Source organism: Syngnathus acus, chromosome 14 (genome assembly GCF_901709675.1).
Source record: "Syngnathus acus chromosome 14, fSynAcu1.2, whole genome shotgun sequence".
NCBI lineage: Eukaryota > Metazoa > Chordata > Actinopteri > Syngnathiformes > Syngnathidae > Syngnathus > Syngnathus acus.
In genome coordinates this window covers 597702-625464 of record NC_051099.1, presented here as the reverse complement: position 1 = coordinate 625464, position 27763 = coordinate 597702, and the positions used below count along the sequence as shown (strand labels likewise).

Below are 27763 nucleotides of genomic sequence, written 5' to 3'. Positions count from 1 at the left end.
CTTTTTTCATTTCAGACCCGCTAAGCCTAGACAGCCTCCAGTCGCTGTCATCGGACTCTGCCACTCTGGCCATGCAGCAAGCCATGCTGGGAGCTGACGACTCCATGGATGGCACCGACGAAGAGGAGGAGGAGGAGGAAGAGGAGGAGGAGGAAGAGGAAGGAATGGAGGAGGAGGAGGAGGAAGAGGAGGGGGAGGAGGAGGATGGAGAGAATGAAAACAATAGGGGACAAAGAGACGGCAGCATAGAGCACAGAGAGGAACTGGAGTAGTCGGAGAGGAAGGAGGGACGTACTAGACGTCCAATAAATCCATTGACCTCACATCCATTCACATGGCTCATTTCGGATTCCGACACATTGCACTCTTGCCATATTCAATCTGCATTTGACGGCATGCAAAACAATCAGGGCTTCTTCCATTGAGAATCAAATATGACCCGTACAGGATAATAAGCGATTTGACTTCAACTGCAGTGGGCTTTACGAAAGAAAATGCTCCAAATAATCCAATGTGAAAGAACTTTATGCTTGGGAGAGCCTGATGTGTTCGACTACTTTCAATTTCCTCAGAGCACAGAAACGCACGAGTTTTCGAAAATGCAATATTTTTGCTTGCCAAAACAACAGTAGTTACTCAAAACAAAGGGGGGTGGGTGGGTGGTCTGGGAGGGGACGGGCGTGGGGCCATTTCGAAATATCTGCACAATACCTGTTCAAATATGGGTTCTCAGGTCGGACAAACACTGAGCATTTTTCTTCCACTCGCGCGGCGCGCCATCTTTGAGCTACCGAAAGCCTATTAAGCATGATCCTTGAACTTGACCTTTGAACTTTCTGTTGGACATAAGCAAATTTGAACATGGTAGGCAAGTGTTCTTGATGGGTGAAGATTTGCAGAATTTCTTTCGCTTTTTGTTTTTGCTTGGGCTCATAAGGCCAGCTGAAGCAAGATGACAATGATGGCTGCTTGTGTGCACATTACAGTAGGTCCTTCCGGCTCTGCTTGGCTATTTTGCGTGATATTGTTTGATGCTGGAACATGGCAACTCCCCGACAAACTTTTCATCACACTCTTTGGAATATGGGACTGAATAAGCCATCATCATTGACTAACTGACTTTTTAAAGGAAGAAAACCATTTTGCAGAAGACAAACAAGTTGTGGAAGAAAAGTCTGCCATTTTATGCGAAAGAAAGATTTTCAAGAAACTGGGAAACAATTTTCATTCTGTTTTGTACGAAACTACAAATGAGATTCACTCATTTCGATGGTGAAAAAGTCGAAAGGAAAAAAAAACCCAACAACCCACGTTCTATTTCATGTTCTGAGTGGTGACTGTGAAGTATGTTGCTCATTAATCTTATTTTCTCCACTGCTTTTCTTTTCTTTTTTTTAACTCGATCTTCCAGCGCAAGTGATAGACGACGGGGAGTATTTATATTTCATTTGTACACTTCTTGTCATAATCTACTGTGTTTCAATAGACCAATTTTAATAATTAAACGATGTAAATGGATGGACGTGGATGATGTATTATTCTTCTACGCATGTCGTTCAGTCAATCCAATTTTGGTTGTTGTTTTTTCTTTCTTTGAAACATGTACTGTACATTTCAGACCTAAGCGGTAGAAATACATGCAGAGTGTAAAATTAGTCTCTTAAATGATAGAGGCTGAATAAACCACTGGTCAGGCAAGCAAAATCTGCCCAATTCCACCCGTATAATTTGTTGTACTAAAGGTCTGCCATTTGGGTGGCTGCATGCTCCCCAAATGTCTTCTCTGTAATTAGACTTGGAGCTGGCCGATTCTGGTTCAACCCAAATCCAACCTCTTATTTACTGAAACACGCCCAAAGTACATAAGGCGTCCAAAGTTCTCGTTTTGCAGCTACCTTCTTTTCTATGTGCACCATTGGAGTCAGCTGGAAGACATCCACTAGGTAGGTGCTTCTTCTCTATTGCCGTTCGTTAAGTGGTATGGGCTGCTGATTTTGATTGATTTTTTTTTTTATGAGGAATAGACAACACTCTATTAACAGGACTGTGTGAACATTTAGGTGTTGAAAATGTCCATTGCCAAGGAAGCGGCAAGGGCCATGCTATCTGATGCCCTGTTGCCGAGCAGCGCCGTGCCAAACCGGATCAGCCATCTGGAGTTGGAACTTCCTTTGGACAGGGTTATCAAATATGTCTCTGTTGGCCTCCCTCTGTTGCTGGTCTGTATGGCCTTTGCTCGGGAGGTGTCGCTCGGTAAGAAAGTCTCTTTATTTACCCTCAATTTGCTTTTGTCTCTTATTTTGATTTGTGAGTGTATAAGTATAGAAATATAGACGGAAGTACTGAAATTGATCAATATTACAAAGTGCGGTTGAATTTCTCTCTCATGTTCTTACTAAACTTTGCAGTGCACAAAAGTACAATAGGAGAGCCTAGCTTCTTAAATAATAAAAAAAAAAAACTGCTATATGATCTAATAATACCTGACATTTGCCAAGAAGTTCAAGAAGTAAATTGTCAGTGGATAAGAAAAAAAACTGCATTCATCTATGGGCAGAATACATATTTGTATTTTTGCCAGCTGTCAATGGCGTCAGATATATTCGAAAATGTTGCTTAAAGTGCAAACATGTTGTGGACCATGATGTAACATTTGCTTCTTATTAGTTCGACAAGCTGACGTCGTAAGATATAATGAGAGACTTCTTACAGAGCAGATGTGGAGGCTGGCTTTCAAAAATAGAAGCCCTATTTTTCGGCTTGTGAGCTTCAGTCAGTGTTGATGGGGCACAGCCCGTGTGCGTGTGTGTGTGTTCCCTAGCTGTTTTTGGGTGGAGTCGACTTGTGAAATGACATATGTGGCTGTGTTAAAGTACAAGTTGAAGAAGCCCAAATTTGGGAAGCAGTCACACCTTTGTTTGTTTATTTTTAGTTGTTGAAAGCCATTTTGCCTGATTTCAAAGGCAAACTTTCCAAAGTCTGCACTTTCTACACACCTGCTTGTTTTGCGTAACAAAACGGGCATCTAATGTTGACAAAGTCATTTTGGTGGTGAAGCTTGTCATTTGATCCCGTTTGGTTTTGCTTCAAAGTCACACTGGGACTGAGTGCTGAGCATGAGGGTGGAGTTCAGTCATCATGTCTGCTTTTCTGTCAGTTGTGTTTTTCTTGAAATTGGTTCTTCTTATTTGAGCATGTTCTAGAATGTAGGGCAGCCCCTTCGAATGGCTTTGTCTGTGTGCTTGATGAACAACAGTATTCCAAACGATAACAGAATGTAGGTCAGCCCCTTGGAACGGGTTTGCTTGAAGACAATTGACACCAATTTCAAATTTCCCATCTGATCAGATCACGGTGCTAATGGTGTTGCTTTCTTCTTCTTTCTTCATCCCACAGGCCCGCAGATCAGCTGTTTTCCTCCCAGCAATTTCACCGTGAAGCAAGCCAGCTATGTTGATACATACTGCTGGGACTCCCTCATGCATCACGAGTTTGATAGCAATGGGAACTTTGAGGAGCGCTCCCTTTGGGTGCACAAAGTGAGTGACATTTATTTGCCTCTGTATAGAACTGTTACAGATCCAATTCTATTAGCAATCGGATTGGTTTGTTGGTGCAAACGAACCTGGAAGTAGGATAACCCAAAGAAATTGGATCATCATTGTTTTTGCTTCCCACCGTTTTCCCCAGATGTTCCCGTATTCTCTTCTGGCTATGGCAGTGCTAATGTATCTGCCGGCTCTCATCTGGCGCCAGCTCGCGGTGCCTTCACTGGGCTCAGACTTGCTCTTCATTATTGACGAACTCGACAAGTCGTACAACCGCTCCATCCGATTGGCTGGGAGCATCCTGGATATGCGTCACAATACCAAGACCCCATTAACATTTCAGGCAGAGCTGCAGAGGTAAGAAGTGATTTCTTTGATTACCAGGTGTCTTTGTTTGAAATAAAGAAGAAAGGCATAAGTAGATCATGGGAAAAGAAATGTACTCGGCTTGCCATTGTAAAAAAGCTTTTAGAGAAACTTTTTCCCAAGATGATGGAGTGTGTCTTTTGGGTTTTTGGATGGTCCATTCATCCACACTAGAATGACTCCCAATTACTGCTCAAGTTCGTTTTTACACTTGTATAATGCGGTTGAGGTCAGGTCTTGTTCAAAGCGGTCAAGTACTCATTCGACCGTGTATTTACGGACCATATTTTGTGCATTGGGGCACAGTAATACCTCAAACGAAAAGAGCAAGAAAAGGAAGAATCGTAGAAACAGAAGTGATGCCAATGTGTTTGCTATTCAAATGGGATGATGCTGGTATGATGAATTTCATAGACACGACTCATTTCTTCCTGCCAAATCGAATGTATCGGCAAGGTTTTAGTAGATGAGGGGAAACATTTATGGAAGGCTACAGTGGCTAACGTGGTAAGCAACGCCTTCGAGTTGAAAACAGAAGGCGCTTGTTTGTTGTGCATGTGTACGAGCGCTCATGTTCTTCTCCTTGTGTTGCCGTGCAGAGCAAAGAGGAAGCGCTACTTTGAGTACCCCCTTCTGGAGAGATACATGCAGTGCAAGCAAAACTCCTACTTCCTGGTCAGCATGCTTTTCCTGCGTGGCTTCCTCCTGCTGACCTTCATGACGGCCGCCTGTCTTTATCTGACTTACTTCCACCTGTCCGCCTTCCTGCAAGATGAGTTCAGCTGCTTTGTGCGCAGCGGTATGCTCCGGGATCACAACTGGATTCCTGAGCTGGTTCAATGCAAAATGATTGGCCAGTTGGTCTTTCAGGTTATAAGTGTGGCCAATGGCGCCATCTATCTTCTCTTGGCACCAATTGTACTCTTCAGTATCATTCGGCTCTTTGTTTGGGACACCGCCTTCATCTCCGTCTACGAGGTGCTTCCTGCCCTGGACGTGGTCAACAAACGCAGGCTCGGCTGTCCGCTGAACGATCTCAACGTGCTCCTGCTTTTCTTGCGGGCCAACGTTTCACACCTCAAGTCGTACGGACAGGTTAGGGCTTTGTGCTCTCTGGCGCCCCCCATGGTTGGTAAAACTACAGCAGGACAAGGACTGAACGCAATGCTGAGCCAAGAGGAGTTAGAAGAGCGGGACGAGGCCGCCATGGAGTTGGCCGACGAGGTGCAGGAAGCCAAAGAAGAAGGAAAGTTCAACCTTGTGGATATCATGACAATTCTGGGAGCGGCGCAGGGGAGGATTGTAAACAGCAGTGAACAAAGACCAGTGGTGGAGGAGAATATGAGTTTTGGTACCGTAACACTGATCTACACACTCAAACGCATTCTACTCGTGGCTATTTTCACTTACATCGTTTGGGATGCGCAGAAGCTTTTTTAAGTCAATTTAACAAGGGATCAATGCTGTCAAAAAATAAAAACCGTACAATGGATATCCTAGTCCATTGCTCTGCTCCATTTTTAGTCTACATTTGTACTGCTTTATTGATTTGCACAATTCCATACGGAGTCACCTCTATATGTCAAAGAAAAAAAAAGCAATGGTGAATGTGGAAGAGATGGATTTGTAGAAATTCTAACTACCTCTCTGTCTCTTCACAGAGCCAAACCATCTGGGGTACCATGAGTTGAAGGAGACTGCACCATTCAGTCATTATTAGGCCCAATCAAAGTGAAAAGCTGGGGCAAGGAAAGTTCGAACAACGTTTTCGGGCTGGACAGATCATCCCGTCAAGCTAAGTGTGTCACCTTCATGAAATGGGTGGAGCAAGCCTCAAATTCAGCCACTTTGATTTGATGGGGATGTTCTTTTGCATTGATTCCCAAAGCAGCCCTTGCGTGTCTCTTATTGACCAAATACTTGTTTTCTGCCATCATTTACAAATAAATGCTCTCCAAATCATCCTGAAATGTGATTTCCAGGGAATTCTTCCAGTTGCTGAAAACGACAAACCTCTGTCATAATTCTAAGAGCAATTGCAATTCATTGCAATGGGTGGTTGACCTGTGATCACATTTGTTGCAAAATATTTGACACAACTGAGACGGACGGACGGTGGCTGGGCGGGCATCTGATGGAAAAAGTCACACAACCTTATTGTTTGTGTCGGGGTAAATCCTCGCCTCGTGCAGCTGACTGAATCTATTGAGTGGCTGCTCTTTATTCAGTCTGTCCATGTTTTTGCTTGGGCATCGGCCTTGGTCAGAGGCTGCTCTATTGTCTGCCGGTCCAGCCCATTCTTGCATGATCTGAATAAAGATAAGCCCTGATTGTTTATATCACCCACTCGGGGTCCAATGTTGACGCGTAGCGGCAGGAAATGATGTCACTGGATGGGTGGACAAAATGAAAGACAATCTTCTGGTATAGTATGTTGCTGCGACCAAACAAAAAGACGTTGATTTAAGTGAAACGGAATTGAGCATTTTCCAATCAATATCAGCCTATTTGCTTTCAGGGCATGCAGAATGGATCTCAAGCACAGAATTTGCTCTTTCCCTTTATCCTCGTTCCTACGATATGTCAGGTGTGATTAATGCGTGGCGTACCCAAAACAATGTCATTCTTAATTGCCATTTCTAAATGCTTGCCGGCAAATGTCGCCTTTGCTTAAAGTGGCGTTTTGGCGAGGTCAGCAGATGTACCCACCCTGCAGTAGGTTCAACACGAGGAAAAAACAAAACAAATAGCTGTCATTGCTTTGTACTAAAGATACGTATGTTGTTGAAAATGCCGGTGATTATGATGAAATATTGTTTCATCTATTTTTAATGCACTGATAGAAATTCCCCCCAAAAGCGACATTTTATGGCAGGAGGGTTTGCTTGTGGCGTTTACTCTTGACCGTAATTAAGAGCACATATCTTGGATTTCGCTGAGGTCGGGTTCATTTAAAAACCATTAGGGCACCACGCGTAATAAAAGAACGGAGATATCATTCCAATTATGTCTTATCTTTGTCTTTGGATTTCTCCAGCACAAAACCACATCACAATTCTTTGACGACAAGCCGTTAGGAAAAGTCAACAACAAGACCATGTATTGATGAAGTTACAATACGAGCCGGTGTAACATGTCCACAGTGTGAAGTCAACTTGACCAACCACATTGTAATGGCTAAAATGATTTGAAGTATTCTCACCTAGGTGCTCAAATACATCCATAGCAACGCGCTTAGCAACCAAGATGCTAACGTTGGGCAATCTCGATCATCTACGACTTGTTTTGATTGGGAACTAACCGGCTCAGAAGTTCAAATCCCATCGATTTCCCATTGTCTAAAAGCATTAGCATCATGAATGAATGTATTTAGTGAGTGAGATGAATCCATGTTGCAATCTTAATTGCAAGCTTTTGTAACTCCCATGCCTTCCATACGGCGTACACCTTCGGGTGCTACCTGTTTATTCAAACATGTCGGAAGAAGGCTGCAAAGATGATGTGGGACTGGAAGTGGGGGGGGGGGTCTGATCAAAAAAATAGAGAGAGGAGGAGAGTCGTTGCTGGGAGCGGGGTTGCATTTGACGCGATCACGCATTCGGTCCACAATTAAGGCTGAAGAAGATGCAGATGCATCTTTGGAAGAGCATCCATTTGACAAGCTGAGGACGCGCGGCTGCTCGCTCACTCGCTCGCTCGTCCGTCCGTCCGTCCGTCGCCTTGTCTATTCGCTCTTCCTCCGACCTCGGGAATCGGTTTCCTCGAGCAGCTGACGCTCTTTCTCCTTCGTTTGCACACGCTCGGATAGACTCGCGGGTGTTTCATAACCAGCCTGTTTACTTGGAGCGAGCGAGAGAGAGAGAGAGAGCGAGAGAGAGAGAAGCTCCGACGCCAATTCTAGCAGGCAGGCATCTTATTTGCCGAGTGGAATTTGCGGACCGCAGCGCTTAAGACGCCAAAAAGGAGTCGATTCGAGTTGTCCAGCACAAGTTGCGCAGTGATAGGAAAACATGGGCATTTGTGGCTCTTGGACGGCGACTGGGAAATGCCTCGTCGTGCAATTGTTCTTCCTTGTACCTGCAGGAGTTGCGCTCCGAAGCGGCGGCGGCGGCGGCGATTCTGCTGCCTTAAAGGACAACATTAGCGTGCGACAAGGGGACAGCGCCGTGTTAAAGTACGTGGGACACGCTCGATCTAGATTCATGCATGCGATTTCTTACATTGCTTATTAGGAGTGCCTGCGTCGTCTGTCTGTCTGTCTATGTGTTGTGTCATGTGCAGCCCAGCACAGCGTGCGTGCACGCGTTAGCTCTGACAGCTCTTCTTCCATGCAGTTATTAAGCATTTTCAGAATGCGGCGACATGCGTGTTTTATGAGATGAATGATTGCGCTCGCCGCATGCATCACTGGGAAGGAAGCAAGTTCACGGACAAAGGACACAAGTCAGCCAGCCTCCCTTGTTCGTTGCCCTTGAATGTTATTGATCGCTCGCTTGGTTATTGTCTTGCTTGGTGAGGATGCAAGGAGCTGAGAAAGCCAAAGCAGCATCAGCACCAGCATCAGCACCAGCATCAGCACCAGCACCAGCACGGCTGGTCGGTCTTGAGATCGATGTGTGCGTGTGATAGATATCAAGGTAGGCCAATGCTTTCATTTCAAAGGGGCTGTTTGATCAGTCAAGGCGGTAGTTTGGAAAAAAGATCTATATTTTCATTTGAAAGAACTTATCAATATTTGAAGGAGGGTAGTATTAAGGTGTTGTCATGGTTTTGCACAGCACCATCTTTTGTTCAAATCACAGCCATTTCTTTTGGCTTGGTGTATTTGGCATGTGGTACCTTTTTTTTTTAAATTGGCCTACCTTGTCGGATTGACTTTTGCCTTCACTATATGGAATCGATAAACCTGTTAAGGCGTTGTTTTCGTGTAGTGTTCTTTTGGGGGGGAAAAAAGAATGCAGTGGATATGAAAGGTCAACACGCCCCTGCCTGCGTGGCTGCCTGCGTGGCTGCCTGCCTGCCTGCCTGCGTGGCTGCCTGCCTGCGTGGCTGCCTGCCTGCATGGCTGCCTGCGTGGCTGCCTGCTTAGATATGGGGGAGTTGTTTGTGATCTACATAACCTTGTTTGAAAATAACAATGCCACATCTTTTTCAAACTTTTTCACCCATTGATGTGACTTCATAGTTGTGAAGGGAAAAAAAGTCAAGAGGGGAATTAAAAACTAGATTGAGTCTTTTTTGGGGGGGCCTTGCAGAAGCCTGAAGTGCTTCCTAGCTGTTTCCCTTCTACCTTGACGAAGGCTACTGTATGTCAACACTGCAGTGTACATGCCATGTCCCCGAAAGTCAGTGCAACTTTGACATTTCAACTCTTGGAGCATCAGAGTTGTATTATGAACTCAGCTCGAAAGACATTGTTGTTGCACTGAAATGCAGGTGAAATGACATTGTGACAGCTTGTCCGCATTTGGAAGTGCTCGTGTAGCAGGCAAAGAGGGAGGGTTTCCCCCACTCAATTGCTGATATCACTCTGCCATGCAGCCAGCCTCTCTCTTTCGCTTCCTGACATCAACGTAATGCCACTCTTGAATTGAACATTTTTCATTTGGAGGGTATGTCGCGTGGCGTGGCGTCGTGTGGCGTGGCATCGGAGCAACCACCCACATTGACATGGTGTTCCATCCTTGCGCCTTCCCAGCACAGCCTATACATAATGAATGGCTTTGTCAGCAGCATGGTGCATGTTGCCAAGTGCAATGTGAAAAGGCCTTCATGAAATCAAGGTTCCAAATCCCATGCAGTGTGGTCACAACACCCCGAGGCTTCTCTTAGAAAGCAACCAAATGCAACAAAAATGTCCCCAAAAGCCAAGCTGAACTTGATTTGAGGCCTGGTTTTTGCATTCCAGAACCAAGTAGGTAGATGTCAATACCAATATCTTGAAATGTCCAACATGTGGTGTTTCCCCTTGGCCGGCCGCTATAATTTGATATGTTGAAGTGATTTCGTCAGTTTTCAGTGCAGCTATTTTAAAACAGATACAAAAAACCAATCCTAATCATTCTGATCCAATGATCTGAAACAATGGATTGCGATATGCCCTACCTAAACACAATATGAATTCATACTGTGACTAGTATTCTTATTTCAACATTCTCAAGATGGGTTTGGTTCGGCCTTAATTGAAAAGAATCCTTTTCATTATTTTAACGGATGGCTAATTTACGTATTCATTTTCAGATGAATGTGGTCAAAGGGATGTTTTCTCATGACAAATCAGCAGCAGATGTGTCTGAAATGTGAAATAAGCATCTGCTGAAACACTGGAAGCAGTCCAAGAAAGCAGATGAAACATCCAATGTTGTTGCGCTGCTAACACCTTCCCAATCTGCAAACTGATGAACACCCTACCTGTTCGTTCGCCTTGTTCATTCCAAATGAAGGCTGTATTCATGCCATATGCTGAGGTGTATTTCATTGCAGAAAGACCTCGGAATGTGTACTTGCATGTGTGCAGGTTTCTTCATATGCTTCATCCCTGTCCATTCATTTCATTGGATCGCTTTTCCGCAATGCTTAACGGTCAAGTGGAACATCTGATGACTTTTGAAAAGACATGGCAATTCCTGGAAGCCTGCAGCCAGGATTTTCTGCACGTTATCAGATTCTGTCCATAATCATTCAGATTGATGAAAAGTCATTGCAAGGTGTGATTGACAGCTATATCACCTATGAATCTGGCTATCGCTGCCCCAGACAAATTGTCAATTTTGATTCCGGAGTGCCTTCTGTTTCAGACATCTTGTTATTCTGTCACACATACGTAGTGAGGTGCGGCACGCCTTGTGCAGGGTGTGTGAAATGATTTGCAGACTTTGCTAAAAAGATCCAATTATTAAAAGTCTTACATTCTTCTCATGCCTGCGTGTCCCACAGTGCAAAGGTCGTGGGTTGAAATTCGATGCATGGATTTGGTGTATCCTTTTTTTCTTTTCCATTTCCCTCTGCTTATGCGCCCGCACATAAAAGTAGTTCCTCGCAAATCAAGCATGTGCCGAACACTGGAGTCTTTTGTTCTAAATGGAGAGCTCAGTCTCATCCTTTGGGCCACTGTGGGAGCCAACGGCACATCATGGTCATACGTATGCCAAAGCCTTCCGGCGCTTCCCTAAAGCTGTCATCCATCCCAGACCCTTTTGTGCGATTTTGTCTTTCTAAGCTTCATCCACTTGAACATATGTCAATGTAGTTTTGGTTTCTTTTTAGACTGACATTCTGATGGCGACTCTGCAACGCTAGTCAGTCATCCAATGTGGTCCATGAAATGCTATGGAGCTTTAGTGCTTCCTCATTTAGCCACCGATGCCATGATAGCGGGAGCAAAGTGGCGCTTGCTCGAGGACCCTTTGACACGGTTACAATGGCCGAGGAGGAAAACCTCAACCCCTGGCTGAGGAGCTGAGCACTCTACCATTGAGCCACGCCGCCCATTCCATTGAAGGCCATGAGATGATTTTTATTGATGCTTTGGCCGTGGCTCTGACTGCGCTGTAAGAGTGTGTGGGATTTTTTTTTTTTAATCATCATTGAGACGTTATTGAAAATGCCTCTTCATGAATCAAATCTCTTGACTGAATATTGCACTGAATGGTCTGCACTTGACTTTTGCTAATGACAATAACTTGATTTGTTTTTCCCAGATGCAGTCTGGACAGTAAAGTGTCAAAGGTGGCGTGGCTCAATCGCACCACCATTCTTTTTGCCGGCAAAGAGAAATGGTCTCTGGACCCTCGCGTCACTCTGATGGAAAATACAGCCGTCACGGAATACAGCATCCAGATCCAAAATGTTGACATACATGACGAGGGACCCTACGTCTGCTCCTTCCTCTCCAATAAGAAACCAAAATCCATCAAAGTGCATCTCATTGTTCAAGGTAAAAGACTTTAATGTGACGAAACTTACCTACTGTCTTTTAAGCACTTTGAAAAGCCCTTTTTCATCCTGGCAAAATCTATCTATCACCTTCTCCCTTTATTTTTTATTTTTTTGTGCCCCTGAGAGATTTCTTTTTGGCCTCTCCATCTTCAGCTCCCTGTCACTAGAATGGAATGGAAATGGAAACACTCCCACTCCTAGTGTGTGCTTGCTTGAGGGGGGGAAGACATATCTGTGTGTGGGGGGGGGGGGGGGGGGGGGCTAATCAGTGACCTGCCTGCATTATTGATAATATCATTTATACGTGAACAAACAGCTGTTATAAATATCTCTTTGAAATGGCTTTGGCGCGCTGCCTTTTTTGCGTGTAGACTGCTTCGATATCTGTCTTTTGTATTTGTCATGTGTTAGATTAGCCAATAAATGGGTGTTTGCTAGCGGCATTACTGTACTTTCTTGAGCTTCTCAAAAAGGTTGTGAAGATACATATGTTAATAGGTGAGATATGATTATGCTGTTTAAAAATAGCTCTTTGAGAAATGAATACCAAAGGTCATATGATTAATAATGTGAATTTTTTTTTGTGCCAAATATCGGACTCGGTGACTCAAAAACCATGCCAGTCAGGCCCGACTTGTCATAAACCGAAAAAGTTAGGGCATTTTTTTTTTGTCATTGCGCGATTTAATTTGCATATCATAAATGATGCATTCAGTCAATATTGAGTCATGTCAGCTCAAGCAGCTCAATAACATGAAATAGTCCAATTTAAATATAGTAACAATTATATCCATAGTTTTCTCCATCCAATTGTGTTTGCATGCTTGTCAAAAGAGCATTTTGCTAATGAAAGAAGTCAGTCGTGTGTAATACGACGAGCCGCTGAATTTGTCATCAAATGCCGGCTAATTGATTCCCAAACCAGCCGTTATTTTAAACCAGATTTTTTTTTTTTTTCTTTCCCACATGCTCTTCTGCCAAAATTTCATTAGGAGACAATCACAATGTTGTCTTTTTTTTTTTTTTTCTTGTCAGTACCTGCCAGGATCACCAACATATCAAAGGACGTCACAGTAAACGAGGGCAGCAACGTCAACCTCATGTGCTTGGCCATGGGTCGACCAGAGGCCAGCATCAAATGGAGGCATCATTCCCCAAGAGGTAAGATTTCCTTCTCAAAAAATGGGCTTTTTTCCACATAAAATAGAATATTCCCACACTCGCTTGGGTCAAACATTTGTCTTCCACTTTCCAATATATGCAGATAATAAGAAAGAAAGAAAGAAAGAAAGAAAGAAAGAAAGAAAGAAAGAAAGAAAGAAAGAAAGAAAGAAAGAAAGAAAGAAAGAAAGAAAGAAAGAAAGACATAAATAATGATAATAAAGCTTATTTCTACCATTGTCGATGAGACCTTGCATAGGCCGACATCCGTTCCCAAAAGGGGCCTGAGCGTTTATTTCAGGAGTTCGAGCTTTCCAAAACGCAGCCTTGGTGTGCTGAGGTCCAATCAATCTTGATTTGGCTGGCAAACTGGCTGGCGGGCGGGGGGGTCTATTGTGTTTAGCCCTTACAACCCTGAAGTCGAGCTAAAAAAAGGATTTGGGAATTAGAATGCGTGTGCTATTCTAATTTTGTCAGCTCTGAGGATACACAAGCGTGAGTCATGAATTGAGCTGATGTTGTGCCTCCAACATCAATTCTTTATTTATCTGTGTTCTCATTATCCACACTGGTTCTTTACTAGCACAATACTGGCAAGCTCTCCACCTTTTTGTACAAATGAATATCATTTCAGTATGCTTATTTGAGTTTTGCTCTTTTTAAGTATGACATTCTAAATTGAATGAAGATGTGAATCTGAAGATGGAAGGAGTCGTTCCGCTGCCTGATGTCAGTCAATAGGCCAATTGAAAGATATTCTCATGTAGATTCAATGAGATCGCAAATTAATTCCGCATACGTCACTTCATTTTGGTGGTACGGGAAGGAGTCATTCACATGCGCAACAGTGCTCGTGTTCTCATCCACATCTTCGACCAAAATTATTTGTTCGATGCAAAAGAAAAAATAGTTCACAGTAAGTCGGTCGGATTTTTTTCCCTTTGATAAAAACTGAGTATATTGTGCTACTGTTATCATTTGACATGATTTGATTTGTTCTGCTGTGCTGAGAAAGCAATTTTTGCTATCACAATATATCAAAAAAGCACTGCCCCCATTCTGTCAAAATGTTACACAATGGGCCAGGAAAGGGGGGAGCTTCTGTTTGAGAAGATGTGCTTCCAAAGCCATTTTGGAGCCTGAGATTTACACACAGACATTCTGAACTCTGTGATTAGGACAATTTGTAAATGGGAATCATACAGTGGGCACTTTCAACTTCAGAGGTGCACATTACAATAAGAAGTATTCCCAGGAAGTCAATATTCACATTTGATCCATAAGTTTGGAATGAGCAAACTCCAATGAAGTGTGCAGTCCACATGTAATGGCTGGTGATGTCTTTCGAGCGCTGCCAGCCAGCCAGCCAACCAACTCGATCCGACATGAGATCATTACAAAGCCGCCACTCGCAACAATTGGAGTTTATTTTACAAGGTGTATTCTGACAGCATCCCAAGCACCCGTCGAAGCTTGAAAACAATTTGTATTCCCGGTTCACATCACGTTAGTTCTCTTGTCACATGTGTAAGCGGCATCTTCACGCAGGCTTTATCAAAATGCCACAAGGGTGCCGCGAGATGGTACGCATCGACGCGTCACTAGTGGATCGTTATTAATTATCATCAAGCGGAATTATCAGGCTGAAGCCACACACACCCACCTAAGCCACTTATTTATGACTTTCATGAATTTCTGGAACCATTGACTTCATTTGAATACCGTTGTTAGGTTTAAGTGCTCCTGTATTATGATGATGTGAAACAGATCGGATGATTGGAAAAGATCACCAATTGTTCTTGGCTTTCTTAGACAATAGTTGTTGGCCTTTGCAGGCACCTATTCTATTCGGCATGTACGATACCATGGTAACGGCGGAAATGTCTTACAGTAACCTAGCAACAAAATTATACCTAGCTTAAGAAAAACAAACTTGATGTTTATTTTCCTTCTTCTATGAATGGAATGATTCTAGTGTCATTGTACAGCGGGTATAATTGGGAGTGCTCAGGTTCTGTGGACGCCTGATAACGGTCCTGATCCTATTCTTTTGAAAAAGGATTTTCGATGGACTCAATAAATGTTGTCCTGAATCTGTGTCCATTTTGAACTATGTATTGACACTTCACTTTGTAATCCTCTGACATTTTTTTTTATAGACCATATACAACAAGGTCAGTAGACGTCAATTTTTAATGTAAGGTCTTTTTTTCTGTCTTTCTTTCTTTCTGTCTTTCTTTCTTTCTTTCTTTCTTTCTTTCTTTCTTTCTTTCTTTCTTTCTTTCTTTCTTTCTTTCTTTCTTTCTTTCTTTCTTTCTTTCTTTCTTTCTTTCTTTCTTTCCCTTTTCCAGGCACTCACACATTTGTAACAGAAGGAGAGTATCTGGAACTGGCTGCCATCACCAAAGATCGATCCGGCTCATACGAGTGCATTGCTTCAAACGACATTTCCGCCCCTGATGTTAGGACGGTCCAGGTTGCAGTCAACTGTAAGCAGCAGCAGCAGCAGCAGCAGCAGCATTATTTGCATCATTAATGTCATGATGTATTTGATGGATTTTTGTATGTGTCATCTAGATCCTCCCTTAATTTCTAAGGCAAGGGCCACGGGCACAGCAGTTGGACAAAAAGGAGTTCTTCAGTGTGAAGCCTCTGCTGTCCCTCGAGCCCATTTTGAGTGGTACAAAGAAGATCGCAGGCAAGTGGAGCTGAATTGGGCCATTCAGACAAATTTCCATGGCTCACTTTTGTGTTGCTTTTTACTTTTCCTATCAATAAACGACTAGAACAGGGGTGGGCAATTGCTGCATGTTTTCGATGTCACCCTGTTGCAACACGCCTGATTCAAATGGTCCGATAATTAGCAAGGTCTGCAGAAGCTGGGTAACAATCCTGATCATTTGAATCAGGTGTGTTGCAGCAAGGAGACCTTACCTATAAAACATGCAGGACAGCACCGGCCGACCCCAATTGCCCACCCCTGGACTAGAAAGTTGCTCCTGTCTATCTTTCAGGATTTTCAATGGAATAAATGGAATCAAAATCGAGAATCAAGGCAAACAATCAATGCTCATCTTCTTCAATGTTTCCGAAGAAGACTATGGGAACTATACCTGTGTTGCCATGAACACCATGGGGATCACTAATGCCAGCATCGTTCTTTATGGTGAGTTGATTTCATTCATTTCTATTTGCCATTTAGAAGAGCCTTTGAATATGTATGTTGAGCGTCGCTGTCCTGCATGTTTTCCATGGTTCCCTCCTAAATATCCACCTTCCCCAAAGTTGGAGCAAAATAGCTCACGTTTCTTCAAGTCATGTGTAATCTAAGCTAGGTAAGCAGTTAGTAAATCACTTTTTCAAGTGACACGGATGACATTTTGCATCGCCCATCAGGACCTGGCGCGATGCATGATGTCAACAGGGCAGCTACTTTGCCCCAACTCTCCTTATGCAACTTGCTGCTGATGACCTTCCTCTACCTGCTGCTGAAGTTCTGACGTTCCACTGGAACAAACTACAAGTTGAAAAAAACAGACTGTTGTCATGTAAATTGAACAAAAAAAACAAAATCAAGTGGCACCAGTGGTTTATTATTTCTTTTGAGTTTTTCTCAATCCAATTTCTTTATTTGGCATTGGAGTCAGCCACTTCAATGTGCGGCTTCAATCGAACGAAAGGGGGGGGAAAAAAAATCGGAATTGTGCATACTAATTTAATGCTCTTAAGGTCCTGAGTTTGTGTATCCCCAAAACTTTTGTAGGTGGAAAAAAGAAAATAATAAATGTAACTGTTGATGGTTGACTGTTTCTTGGAGTGCACATTCTGATTATTATTATTGTGTAATGTCTACGTGTACAACACGATTGAACTTTTTTAAGTAAATGATAAAAGGGAAATTGAGTTTAATCTGACTGTATTTTTACAGTTAAATATATGCAAAGTAGAATATGACACTCTTCATGATAAGCAGTAAAAAAAAAAAACAGTACACAATGAATTCTCAGGCAAGTCCTACTACATAATGCATCTAAATTGTATTTACATTAATGTGTAGAAAATGTATAGACTTGTACAGAAGAGAAACATGTTATAATTTGGTTTGTTTGTTTATGTATAGGATATAAAAGAGAAAGACTGCCCTAGTTTCATTGCGTATTCATACAAAAGCACTGATGTGCTTTTTTTTTTTTTTTTTTTTCCTCTCTCTGCTGGCTGGGGTGTGACTTGAACACGTACTGCAAATGCACTCAGTTTGTATGACTTGATTGTGCTCAGTGTGTGTATTTTGTACATGAGGTCGTTCTTTTACTTGTTGTCGGTCACAACTCACTTATGCAATCCGCAAAAGAAGCTCGAAAGAAATTTAAATGAAAGTTTTAATTTAATCACTTTTATTTGTGAATTACAGTATCTTTGATTTTTTTTTTACACAATTGTGGACCCACCAAGAAAACGACAAGTATGGGATTTTTTTTAACAAGCAGTGTTTCCCATATTCTGTATGGTATTGAAAAATTCCAGTCAATAAAATGCCTTGTTGTCTATACAAATAGTAATCTTGAACAAGTATTGTTAGTACATAAATCGTGGAAGAAATACATTTAACCTCTATTTTGAATTTTAGTTTGACTCTTATTTTAGAGCGTTAATTAAATAGTGTTATTTGTTTATTGAACCTGTAATTATCCAGGCAAGGTTATTGAGAAGAGATTATCATGTGCAGTACAAAACAAAAAAAACCAATCACGTATAAATACATAGACAACGAAAACATACTGTATATGCACTTTCAGATTTGATTTGCTGGCTTTAAGATAGAAACAATATTTCAAGCTGAGAAGTCAAATCATCTTCACTGAATGTAGGTGGATTTTGAAACTTGAATGGATGAGTGTCTTAAAGCCAAATGGATTCAGATCAATGGGTTAGGACAGGGGTATGTATGGACCTCCAGTCCTCGGGTGCTGGCCGGCCACGTTCCAATATGTTTTCCTCGTTAGCGTGAAAGGATTTTGGTCATTTTCACCTTCTGCAGGAGCTAAAACTTTTCACGCAGGTACACTTAGCGAGGGAATGTTGGAAAACATGTTGGAATGCGGCCCCCGAGGACTGGAGTTCCACACCTTCAATCTATCTTTTATTTGGGTGCATTTTAATACAGCACATTTTTTGTTTGCCTTGGGTAAGAATTTGATTGTACAGCACAAGTGATTTCTGAAGTCATGTTATATGATGTTGTCCAGTTAACTCATGTGCACTTTAAATTGAGTAACGTGTCGATTACAAAACAACAAGAAAGAGACTGATGTGTGTGGGAATGCTTTTCTTGTGACAACCATGATATACACTCTGCTTGTCGTGTCGGTGAATGTGGAGACTGCGACTGGACATGAAGATCCAAAAGCCTACAAAGTTAGGGATGGGTCTGACCCCTTTTATCTCAGATAGTGTCGATGATGTCAATTTTAAATGACGACTAGCTTTGGCATTAACTCAAGTTGTATTATGTATGCTCGCTCACATGATTGAGCACCGTCGTCAATCACGTCTTTTCGTTCATTTTTCACTCGACTGTATGAAGAAGACACGTTTACGTTAGCAGATAGCAAATTGTCAGCCACTCTGTGCTACTTTTTTTGTTGTCGTTAAAAAAATGGAAAAGTAAGCAGTGTGAGACTTTATTATTTATTTTATGTTTATTTTACATTGTTGTTCAATAAATAATCAGTTCAACAAAGTATTGGTGGATGCAACTGTATTGACACCTGATCAAAAATCGTTTTTGAAAAAGCAATGCAAAAATGACTTTCCCTAAGAATTAGTTACTTTGTTGGAAAGGTAACTGTAACTAATTACATTTAGGAAGTGATTGGGCCAACACTGTTTGTTTGTTTCTTCTGAGTTCCGAAGTAAATATTGGAAAAAGTAATAAGAAATAAAGCCGTCGCCGTGGAAACGAAGGCCAGTTTCAAGGCTGGAAGTGACGTGATTCCGCTTCAAAAGCGGCCTTGGAAGGAAGGACGCTTTCTCAATAAGAAAATATTTTCATTTCAAATGTAGCTGTAGAAATAACCAAGACGATATATTTAGTCATGGAATGTTTAATGAAAAAGACCATTTTGTGACAATAACTGAGTTCAATTCTTTGGGTGATCAAAAATGTGCATATTACCGAACATATCCATTTGGATGTAAAGGTGTTAAAACAGTCCAACAGTTGAGTTGCATTTGAAACCCATATCACCAAAAAAACAACAACAACACCAGTCTCTTTCTATCTTGAATGACATCTTTATGAAGTCAAATGATGTTTCCACCATTTCCATCCGTAAACATCTTTGTTAGTAAAAACAAAAGGAACAACAAAGACTTGGCAAAACCAAAATATTTGCCTAAATAAATACAACTTCATATTTCCAACTGTCCCCAGTTTCAAAAATAAATAAATACAATGAAATGATTTTACAAAAAAAAGACAGCAACTCCAGGCTAAGCTAAATCCGTTTGACTTTTCTTCTCCAGCTGACCTTGAGGTATTTAAGATTCATTTTCAACACTTGCTTAAAAAATGACTCTTCCCGCATTTGACGTATCATTCACAGTCGTTTTGACTATCATAGAATATCCTTCTGAAAGTTAGGAGAAAATCCCATTCAATTGTGCCATCCTCCAATTCAACAAAATGGAAACTGCATATAATCGATATCACGTGGATTAACGGTGCAGCTTTGTGGACCGCTGAGCATAAGTATGTTTGCAAATTGAAAGGAAAATACGTATCCGATAAAAATACGTACGTATCATTCTTCAAAGTTTGAGCAGAAAGAGCAGAAACACTATGGAGAGGAGAGAGGTGTCTATGTGCACGCCCAATGCCGATCCGCTGCCATCCTCAACTGCTCTCGGTCCTGAGGGAAACCATGGTGTATTATAGTGCACACAGAACACCAAGCTTTTAAGCTCATTAAACTGATACTTACAGTGAAAGGAAGGCGAGCATGCAAAAATGAAAAGACGTGTCAATCAGAGAGATGAGAAAGAAAGATAAAACACAGAAAGATTAAGGAGGGCTGACACTGATCATTTGCACAAATATTTACACATGACGTGCAAAACATTTCTTTATTGGAAGACGTGAGATTAGTGAAAATGGCGCTATCTGTCATGCTGAAAGGATTGCATCTATAATTGCACATCCACGTCCAATACTAACCTTGCAATAGTGTTGAGCTAGTGGGTTCAATTGCCACTACAAAGAGGGGGGGGGGGGGGGAATAAATCAAACACAGCAACATGTGGGAAACAAAGACATCAAATTTGAGTCACCTCACTCACGTGTGCATTGGGGTTGCTAAGATACATCAATCAGAACGAGGACTACATCAGTCAATGGGATGTCGAGCAAGCATTTGAATTCATTTTTTAACATTTAGGCACATTTTCCAGGAATTGATGCATATTTCTTAAAAAAAAAAAGAACTAAATTAGTACAAATAATTATTCATATTATATTATTATCATCTTAATATTATTATTAATAAAAAAAAAAAATCCTGAGTTGAATTTGCTCCAGTCTTAATGTTAGAGAGCCTATCTTAGAAGAAGCCAAGCAAGCACAAGCTATGTCAAATATTACATCCACTAAATTCACAGGTAAGATTGGAGACGCACACAACATTCACAGTACAAAAAAAAACAGGCAGGAGCTATTTTGAAGGGGACCCAAGGAAAAATAACATCCTTTTAGGAAGAAAAGGAAACATCAAGCCATTAGAAATGCACAGACTTACCATACATAATAAAACTTGTATTGGAACTCCCAAGTTTGTTGACGGCAACACAGGTGTAATTGCCGTAGTCGCCGTCGGAAACATTAAAAAATGTCAGTTTGGAGAGTGAGCCGGTGTTTACTATCTCCATGCCATCAAAGCCGTTGAGGAATCTGATGATTAAAAAAAAGATAGCTCCTGCTGTTTGTGCCATTCCAAAGCAAGAAAAAGCAGCAATACCTTCTGTCATTTTTAAACCACTCAAAGTCCGCTTCAGGCACGGCATCAGCCTCGCACTCCAGCACGCCTCTTTGTCCCAGTCTAACGCCAATGTCTCTTCCCTCAGACACAGTGGGAGCATCTGAAACAAAAGGCAATCAGCATCATCTGGCTAATGAGAGCAAAAGCATGGATTTTTCACCACTCACAGTTGACGGTGATGTCCAGCGTTTGGGTATCCGTGTCGATGTCGTTGACAGCTCTGCATTCGTACGTTCCCGCTCTGTGTCTGCTGACGGATGGGATTTCCAGGTACTCGCTGTTTGATTCCAGGTCGGCTAGACACCGCAACATTGTTCAGCTGTATTGCTTTTCGCTCAAATGAACATTTCCATTTGGTACGTATACCTGAAGGTGAGATGAGTTTCCAGCTAATGGAAGGTTCTGGTTTCCCGTTGGCTTGGCACAGCACGCTGACATTGGAGCCTTCGTTAACCACCATATCTCTTGATAGATTGACGATTTTTGGTGGGACTGTGAAAGTTCAGAGAAAGGTTTTAGAATCCAAATCCAGCTGAGCTGTAGTATTTCCAAGGGCAAACATGTGAATATTCTTGCTCGCACACTGGCAGATCGGCTCATTCTTACTTTCCTTGTCTTTTGTTACCTTGAACAAGGACGTGCACAACATTGGTTGTAGGTCGCCTGCTGGTCTGGACAGCGCAGACATACTGGCCCTCATCTGTCATGTCCACATTTTCAATCTTGATGGTAAACTCCTCTTGATTAAGTGTCACCAGACTCACCCTGGGATCCACAGACCATTTTTCATCTCCGGCATATAGTATACTTGAGCCATTTAGCCAGGCCGTGTGTGTGACAATTTCCCCCTGTGCACACCTATGGAAGGAAGGTGGGAAAATATGAGCAACGAGGAAAATTGTGAATATGATTGAAGGAATGGTTCCGTTGATAGTCGTTTTCAATAAGTTTCATGGTTTTGCCCCCAAGACGATTTATCCAAAAAGAGCAGAAAAATATACACGCGTGACAATTTCACAGTCAGATGACGAGACAGAAATTCCAGGCAAACTGACACGGCGGCAGCCTTTACATTTCATATCCAACGACGTTCAAGTTTCCCGACAGCATTTGAATGCGGCATAAATCCCTCTACGTCTCTCTCGTAAGCCTCCGAAAGCACAGAGGAGGGAAAAGGTCACCAATCTCTTCGACAAAGTAGAATTGCGGATCTATTCGCAGTGCAATAACAGCTCTTTTTTTTTAAATCCATAAACCTAACCCCTATTATCTTCATTTATTCTCACATATCTTTGCTGTAGTTACAGAAGCACTTTCAAACAAAGTTCACGCTGTACCATGCGTGAATGAAATAACCGAAAAAGATGTATTTATTTCTTCATTATTTGGAAGTGCGCTGACTTACCTGAGAGTGACTGTTTCTCCTTGTCTGACGGTAATATTGTCCATAACATTTTTGTCGTATTGAGACTGGCCTTGACTGTGGACGGCGGGCAAGCCTGCAGGCACAAGAAGCCAAACCCTCAGACAGAGAAGGGCTGTGCACTTGCAAAAAACGACAGACATTATATCCCATGTGAACAAAGAGTCCACGTTGACCCACTCAACATACTCTTAGAGATGATTACACCCCCCCCCCCCCCCGTTCATTCGTCTTAATCCAAATCTTGTCGTTTAGTTGTGGCTCACAGACGAAGCAGTCCCTTATTCCGACTCGACTTAGTTTTTGAAGAATAGCAATCCCTCCTGACAGCTTGCAGCCACGTATATGGATCAAGATAGCAATTATTATGATTATTTCCAAAAATATACTTGTAATATTGAACGACCTTTTAGTGAAGAAATGAATCGGAGTGAGTTCATTCATTCCAACGTGATTTGCAAACATCATTACAACTGCTGTGTTGAAAATTGGATCTCGCCAGGAAGTTGGATACATTTGTTCCAATTTGACATTGTTATACAACCACTATTTTGGATGATGTTTGCTCCAATTCTATCCAGTCGAAAAGCACTAAGCCCTTTTGTACGTGCACTATAAGTATACAGTATCAAACGCTCATGCAGAGAGATTGATAGCGATAGCATCCATCTGTTTTTCGACACTGCTTGTTCTAATTTGGGTCCCAGCTGACTTACACGTTCAAAGAAAGTTGAAGAGTTGCCTTTGAGCTGGCAATCTGTATACTGTACAAAATCTCAGATAAAAGAAAACAATGCTTAGGAATTGGCTGAAATCACATTCCATCATCACGTGTAAACATTTGGAGCTATCTGCTTGGTTTGATTTACCGACTTGTACCAGAAGCATCTGAGCACAAGCAATGACATTTGATATGCCATTGGCACCGCAGGCAAATTCAATTCCAGCACAGGCAATAGAATTGACTCTCTCGTTGACAGATTTACACGTCCCCGGCCGATAGAATAGCGGCAGGCGGAAATCCTGCCGAAAAACGTCGGATGAATTACACACAGGTAGGAAGGAACTTGTGACTTGTTTCATCCACACACAAGCCTGTTTTCATTTAGTGGATCATCAGCCTCAGTCATATCAAATGGCTCATGCCAGATTGTTAGTAGGTCTCTTGATGGACTTTTTAGAAAATGGCCGCCATGGTGCACGTTTCAATCAAATACATTGTTATGATATTTAGTTGAAGTGTTTTTATCAAATGAAATCATCACTGAAAAAAAAATGGAAAATGGCCACCATGGTGCGTGTTTCAATCACATACATTGTTACACTATTTAGTTGAAGTGTTTTTATCCAATTAAATCAGAAATGGAAGAAAAAAAAATCGAAAATAGCCACCGTGGTGCATGTTTGGAACAAATACATGTTGTTGTGTTTTCATCAAATGAGATAATAAAAATGAAGCTTTCGATTCATTTCCTGAGGCGTCACTGCTATCAAACAATGAAGTTTAGTCGGAGTGCCCACAGCACACAAATGGCGTCGGGAAAACAGGAGCAATCCTTTCTTTCCTGCCTCTCTCATCTTTTGCCAAACAGCAAACGGGTCAATAAGCCGTCATTATAGAGCTTCACACTTCGGTGGCTGCAAATCGACTGCCAGCGGGAAGATGGAGTAAGGCAATGATGCCAAAGCTGATGATGAGACATCATCGCTCATCTTGACTGCCGGATAGAAAGAAAGAAAGAAAGAAAATAAAAACAACTTGCTAGAGTAACACGATTTATTACCTCAATATGGTGCCACCATATTTACTTTGGTCACCCAGGGGGAATTTGGGGCATTGTGGGCTTCATATTTAGCTCCTTACTTTGTTTTTTCAGTGGAGAGGGAGAGAGGGAGAATGAAAAGAATGCACTATATCAAAGTTTCAGCGGGGCGGGGCCATTTGAAACTTGTTTTGCTTTTAGTAACTTGTAACTAACAGGATACATAGCACTTTTTCGATTTGGAGAAGAATCAAATACGTATGTTGAGTATGTTAAGAACACCGCATCAGCGAGGCTGGGATGATTTTTAGTCAAGCAGCCGGGTGTCAAACTGTGCGGCTTAATTGTTCAACTGAGTTAGGGCGAAAAGCAATCACATCTCAATGACTACCCACTGACACTTTACGGCGCTTAGCCGAGCAGCAACATGGGCTAAATATAGAAGGAATTGAACATCAATCGGCATGACTGATGTGAATGTGGGAAAGCAAGGTGGAAAGTCAGACAGACGTCAGACAGTATCAGCCCAAGTCTGTCTTGGGCAACGCCAGTCCATGATCTATCTCGCTTTTTCTTTCCCTGCACTGCTGCATTTATTGTATCTACCCAATCTTGCCATTAAATCAATTCTTTGCAGGAGAGAGGCGCTTTTGCGCTAACGATCACCGACAAGAGCTGAAGTAGCAGCGCTGGGATCATGAAAGCAGAGACAACTGGAAAGATGGAGCAGGAAATGACTTCTCGGCGGGCTGTGCTGGAGCCATAGGAGAGAGACTGACTGTGCCTCATGCACCACCAAGCCAAATACTTGCACCTTTCCACTCACGTATTCTTTGATTGCCGCCACAAGAAAGCGGCGTAGTTCTGAAGACCATTGAGTGGATTTTATAATTGCCAAACTGTGCTCAGTTCTCCTTGTTTTTCCAAACGCCATGACTACATCAGGGTCACGCTAGGCTAAGAATAGACAGACGCCTTCAGCAATCAGCATTGCTCAACACCATCATCACTTTACAGTCATTCCAATGGAAATATGACTGTGCTGATGAGCCATCCATTTATGATGTTGAAGCACATGATAGAACATCTTTTCTTTCCTGCACCTGTAACATTCTGACACAAATCCCAATGGAGCCGTTTGGATTTGCAACATAGCAATGGATTTGGCATTTTTTTGCCAGAAAGAGACAGAGATGTATTTGGGGTATGTATTTTTTGTATTTAGCATTTTTGTGTGCAGAGAGCGAGAGAGAGAGAGAGAGAGAGAGAGCGAGAGAGAGAGCGATGACTTATATTAAGTAATGGTTTAATGCCACCTAGTGGAGAAGTGAAATATTTTAAATGATAACGATATTTTGATTTCATCCCCATCACACACTTCACACATGATTTGGACAATTAGCCTTCACTCAACATGTCCAATTTGCTCCCTCTGAAACAATCTTTACTTTTGATGAGCACGTCTAAGGAGTATCCCAATCTAAAGTGAACGATGCGCTTAATGAATAATGAAGTGGTTTCCTTCTGGCCTAATAAACGTACAGTTACCTAGCAATAATCATTCCATTCAAATTCACCTTCAGGCCACACTGCGGATGTTTTAATCCTCCCGTGCATCACCGCAAGTATCGACATGATGTCAAAAGAATAGTGAGGGCAAAATCCTGATAAGGATGAAATGAAAAAGAATGGACTTTCCCTCCCAGACCAAGGTCTAATAAATGAAAAAGAGGATGCTGGGCATGGCTTCGCTCACCTTTCTTGGCTTGGTCGTGGGCTGGTATGATATTCACTAATGAATGGAACGTGAAATGAATGGATGCTTTCATTCTCAGTTCTGCCTCAGGTCCACCGTGGTGGGGAGGCCATCTGGTGCCCATGGATCATGCTCGGAATTGATTATTTAAGGGTGAATGGAGGTATTTTATTTGCGTTTCACCAACCAGAACATTTGAGCGAGCGTAGTCATTAGGCTCGCAATTGAACGAGAAAAAGTATTCATTGTCTGGTACAAAACCTACGTGCACCGTCACCACAAGGCCATGGGTGGAATATCCATGGAAACCAGCTCTCAATATATGAGAAGTTCACAAATGCCACTTGTTATTATTGGAGTGACACTTTAGCGTGCAAATAAATAAAGCACAAGACTTGGGCAAGAAATACGTATTGACAGCTCATATCAGCAAGGACCGCACAATATTTTCACGGACTGTGTGTGTGGCGGATAAATGCAACAAAATAAAACCATAAAAACAATGCTATTGTGGTGCTGAAGGAAAGCAGACCAACAACATAAACACCAACACAGCCTTCAACCCTTAGTTCCATGAGAGAATTCTCGATGCGGCCCACTACCACATGATCCACAGACTGGTACCGGGCCGTGGCCCTGGGCTTGGGGACCACAGCATGTTCTGCTCTTCCTTGAGGACTTCCTTGAGGACTTCATTGAGGCTGATAAAAATGCAGACAGAAGAGTGGATAATGGCTTCATTAGGAGGAAGGGTTAGCAGCTACTGATTAAGGCGGATTAAAAAGCATTTGTTTCAACATTTGCGGAACCTCGAGTGCTGCTGCATTTTCACCCCCAAGACGCTCATTTGAGTCAACTAACAATTGACTGTATAAGAAAGAGAAGCTCCAGAATTGGGAGCCGGCCGGGTCTCCTTCTCCGGATTCAAATAGTCACATTGGTACGGCTTAACTTGATACAACTTGACCATGAAGTCAGTGTGGATTAGCAACTACTACTTAACTTGTCAGCGAGAACCTCCTTGGCAACAGCTTTATCGTGTGTCCAATAATCACCACTGACGTACAGAATCTATAAGTCTGTACATGTGTGACAATGACAATAAAGATCTATTCTATTCCCAAATAAGCGTCAAATTCATGCCGCAGACAATAAATACATCGTCAAGTACAGTGGCATGTAGACTACTCCACTTGAGTGAGAAGGTTTAATTAGTCGGCTACTGCGACATCCAATCAAACCGTTAGTGAGCGGCCCAGCGAGCGACAACAAGTGTGAGAAAAAATAAAAACTGTTACCGACCTTGCCCTATCAACAGGACGGCCATCCCAACCAGCATAGCCCAATATATTGGCTGTGTCATCTTCATGAATCTGCGCGTCTTCTAAAAATTCCCAAGTGTTTTTTATCCACGTACACGTCGCGTCCTCCTCTTTGGGGTAGGCAGACAATCCACCACCACCGCGGCAGCCGCGACGACGCTCCAAAGTCTCCTTCAATATCAGATAGTGATGGCTCGTGAGTGAACGATGGGTTCAAAAGAACGAATTCTTTCAGTGAACGGGAGGGACCGAATCACTCCCTAAAGTGATTCGTTCTTTTTTCAGTTCATATGACTTCAACCAGTAGGTGTCGGTAACGCCCATTGAAGCTAGTGCCACCTCGCCGTAAAACAAAACGAAGAAGAAAATGACGTCACTTCCCCTTCATAAACCAGTCGTGAATTGCATTTCCCGTTCACCAACGAACCAATCTGTGAGTGAACGAATGAATGA

General features: G+C 42.3%; 4 protein-coding genes across 13 annotated transcripts in view; 3 read left to right on the top strand and 1 right to left on the bottom strand.

Annotated features, from left to right (window-relative positions):
• Positions 1 to 7870, top strand: part of pknox2 (pbx/knotted 1 homeobox 2) — a 30731-nt gene extending 22861 nt beyond the window's left edge. For 4 of the 5 annotated variants that reach the window (XR_005100291.1, XR_005100292.1, XR_005100289.1 and 1 more), the window contains 2 exons: positions 16 to 322; positions 7593 to 7870. Coding sequence is in view for 1 of the 5 variants with exons in the window: in XM_037270787.1 (XP_037126682.1) it covers positions 16 to 272 (257 nt within the window). In the remaining 4 variants the exon portion in view is untranslated. Of the gene's footprint in view, positions 1 to 15; positions 1519 to 7592 lie in introns of those variants that run through there. The other variant, XM_037270787.1, reaches the window with a different exon arrangement.
• Positions 1830 to 5889, top strand: panx3 (pannexin 3). Its single transcript, XM_037270788.1, has 6 exons — positions 1830 to 1943; positions 2061 to 2253; positions 3397 to 3539; positions 3691 to 3905; positions 4514 to 5265; positions 5576 to 5889. The coding sequence occupies exons 2-6, from the start codon at positions 2070 to 2072 to the stop codon at positions 5632 to 5634; spliced, it is 1353 nt and encodes a 450-aa protein (XP_037126683.1). The 5' UTR covers positions 1830 to 1943; positions 2061 to 2069; the 3' UTR covers positions 5635 to 5889.
• Positions 7871 to 7902: 32 nt separating the features above from the next.
• opcml (opioid binding protein/cell adhesion molecule-like) lies at positions 7903 to 17738 on the top strand. Of its 2 annotated transcripts, none has more exons than XM_037270789.1 (7): positions 7903 to 8088; positions 11615 to 11850; positions 12888 to 13013; positions 15365 to 15502; positions 15591 to 15711; positions 16028 to 16179; positions 16410 to 17738. In XM_037270789.1, exons 1-7 carry the CDS (start codon positions 7925 to 7927, stop codon positions 16511 to 16513), a joined length of 1041 nt encoding a protein of 346 aa, XP_037126684.1. In that variant the 5' UTR covers positions 7903 to 7924; the 3' UTR covers positions 16514 to 17738. The 2 variants fall into 2 exon arrangements, with proteins under 2 accessions (XP_037126684.1, XP_037126685.1); XM_037270790.1 differs by lacking the exon at positions 7903 to 8088 and adding an exon at positions 8258 to 8551.
• A 1316-nt stretch (positions 17739 to 19054) lies between these two features.
• On the bottom strand, positions 19055 to 27510 carry ntm (neurotrimin). 5 transcript variants are annotated; one of them, XM_037269967.1, is made up of 9 exons: positions 27291 to 27510; positions 22452 to 22545; positions 21672 to 21904; positions 21413 to 21538; positions 21214 to 21342; positions 21026 to 21146; positions 20807 to 20958; positions 20230 to 20265; positions 19055 to 19924 (listed from the first exon to the last, which is right to left on the bottom strand). In XM_037269967.1, the coding sequence occupies exons 1-9, from the start codon at positions 27355 to 27357 to the stop codon at positions 19824 to 19826; spliced, it is 1059 nt and encodes a 352-aa protein (XP_037125862.1). In that variant the 5' UTR covers positions 27358 to 27510; the 3' UTR covers positions 19055 to 19823. The 5 variants fall into 5 exon arrangements, 4 of the variants coding, with proteins under 4 accessions (XP_037125862.1, XP_037125863.1, XP_037125864.1 ...); XM_037269968.1 differs by having other exon boundaries at positions 19055 to 19912; XR_005100196.1 differs by having other exon boundaries at positions 19824 to 19924; positions 19997 to 20265; positions 27291 to 27509.
• Between the last annotated feature and the right edge of the window lie 253 nt (positions 27511 to 27763).

What these genes read in the sequence shown, in the direction of transcription:
- panx3 (XM_037270788.1), top strand. Translation starts at nt 2,070, where the DNA reads ATGTCCATTGCCAAGGAAGCGGCAAGGGCCATGCTATCTGATGCCCTG. An exon ending in GCTCCCTTTGGGTGCACAAA is followed by an intron (nt 3,540 to 3,690) that starts GTGAGTGACATT and finishes CGTTTTCCCCAG; the next exon opens with ATGTTCCCGTATTCTCTTCT. An exon ending in GGAGGAGAATATGAGTTTTG is followed by an intron (nt 5,266 to 5,575) that starts GTACCGTAACAC and finishes GTCTCTTCACAG; the next exon opens with AGCCAAACCATCTGGGGTAC.
- opcml (XM_037270789.1), top strand. Translation starts at nt 7,925, where the DNA reads ATGGGCATTTGTGGCTCTTGGACGGCGACTGGGAAATGCCTCGTCGTG. An exon ending in GGGGACAGCGCCGTGTTAAA is followed by an intron (nt 8,089 to 11,614) that starts GTACGTGGGACA and finishes TGTTTTTCCCAG; the next exon opens with ATGCAGTCTGGACAGTAAAG. An exon ending in TGCCAGCATCGTTCTTTATG is followed by an intron (nt 16,180 to 16,409) that starts GTGAGTTGATTT and finishes ATCGCCCATCAG; the next exon opens with GACCTGGCGCGATGCATGAT.
- ntm (XM_037269967.1), bottom strand. Translation starts at nt 27,357, where the DNA reads ATGAAGATGACACAGCCAATATATTGGGCTATGCTGGTTGGGATGGCC. An exon ending in GCTGGACATCACCGTCAACT is followed by an intron (nt 21,147 to 21,213) that starts GTGAGTGGTGAA and finishes CTTTTGTTTCAG; the next exon opens with ATGCTCCCACTGTGTCTGAG. An exon ending in TAGCTCAACACTATTGCAAG is followed by an intron (nt 19,925 to 20,229) that starts GTTAGTATTGGA and finishes GGTTTCCCTCAG; the next exon opens with GACCGAGAGCAGTTGAGGAT.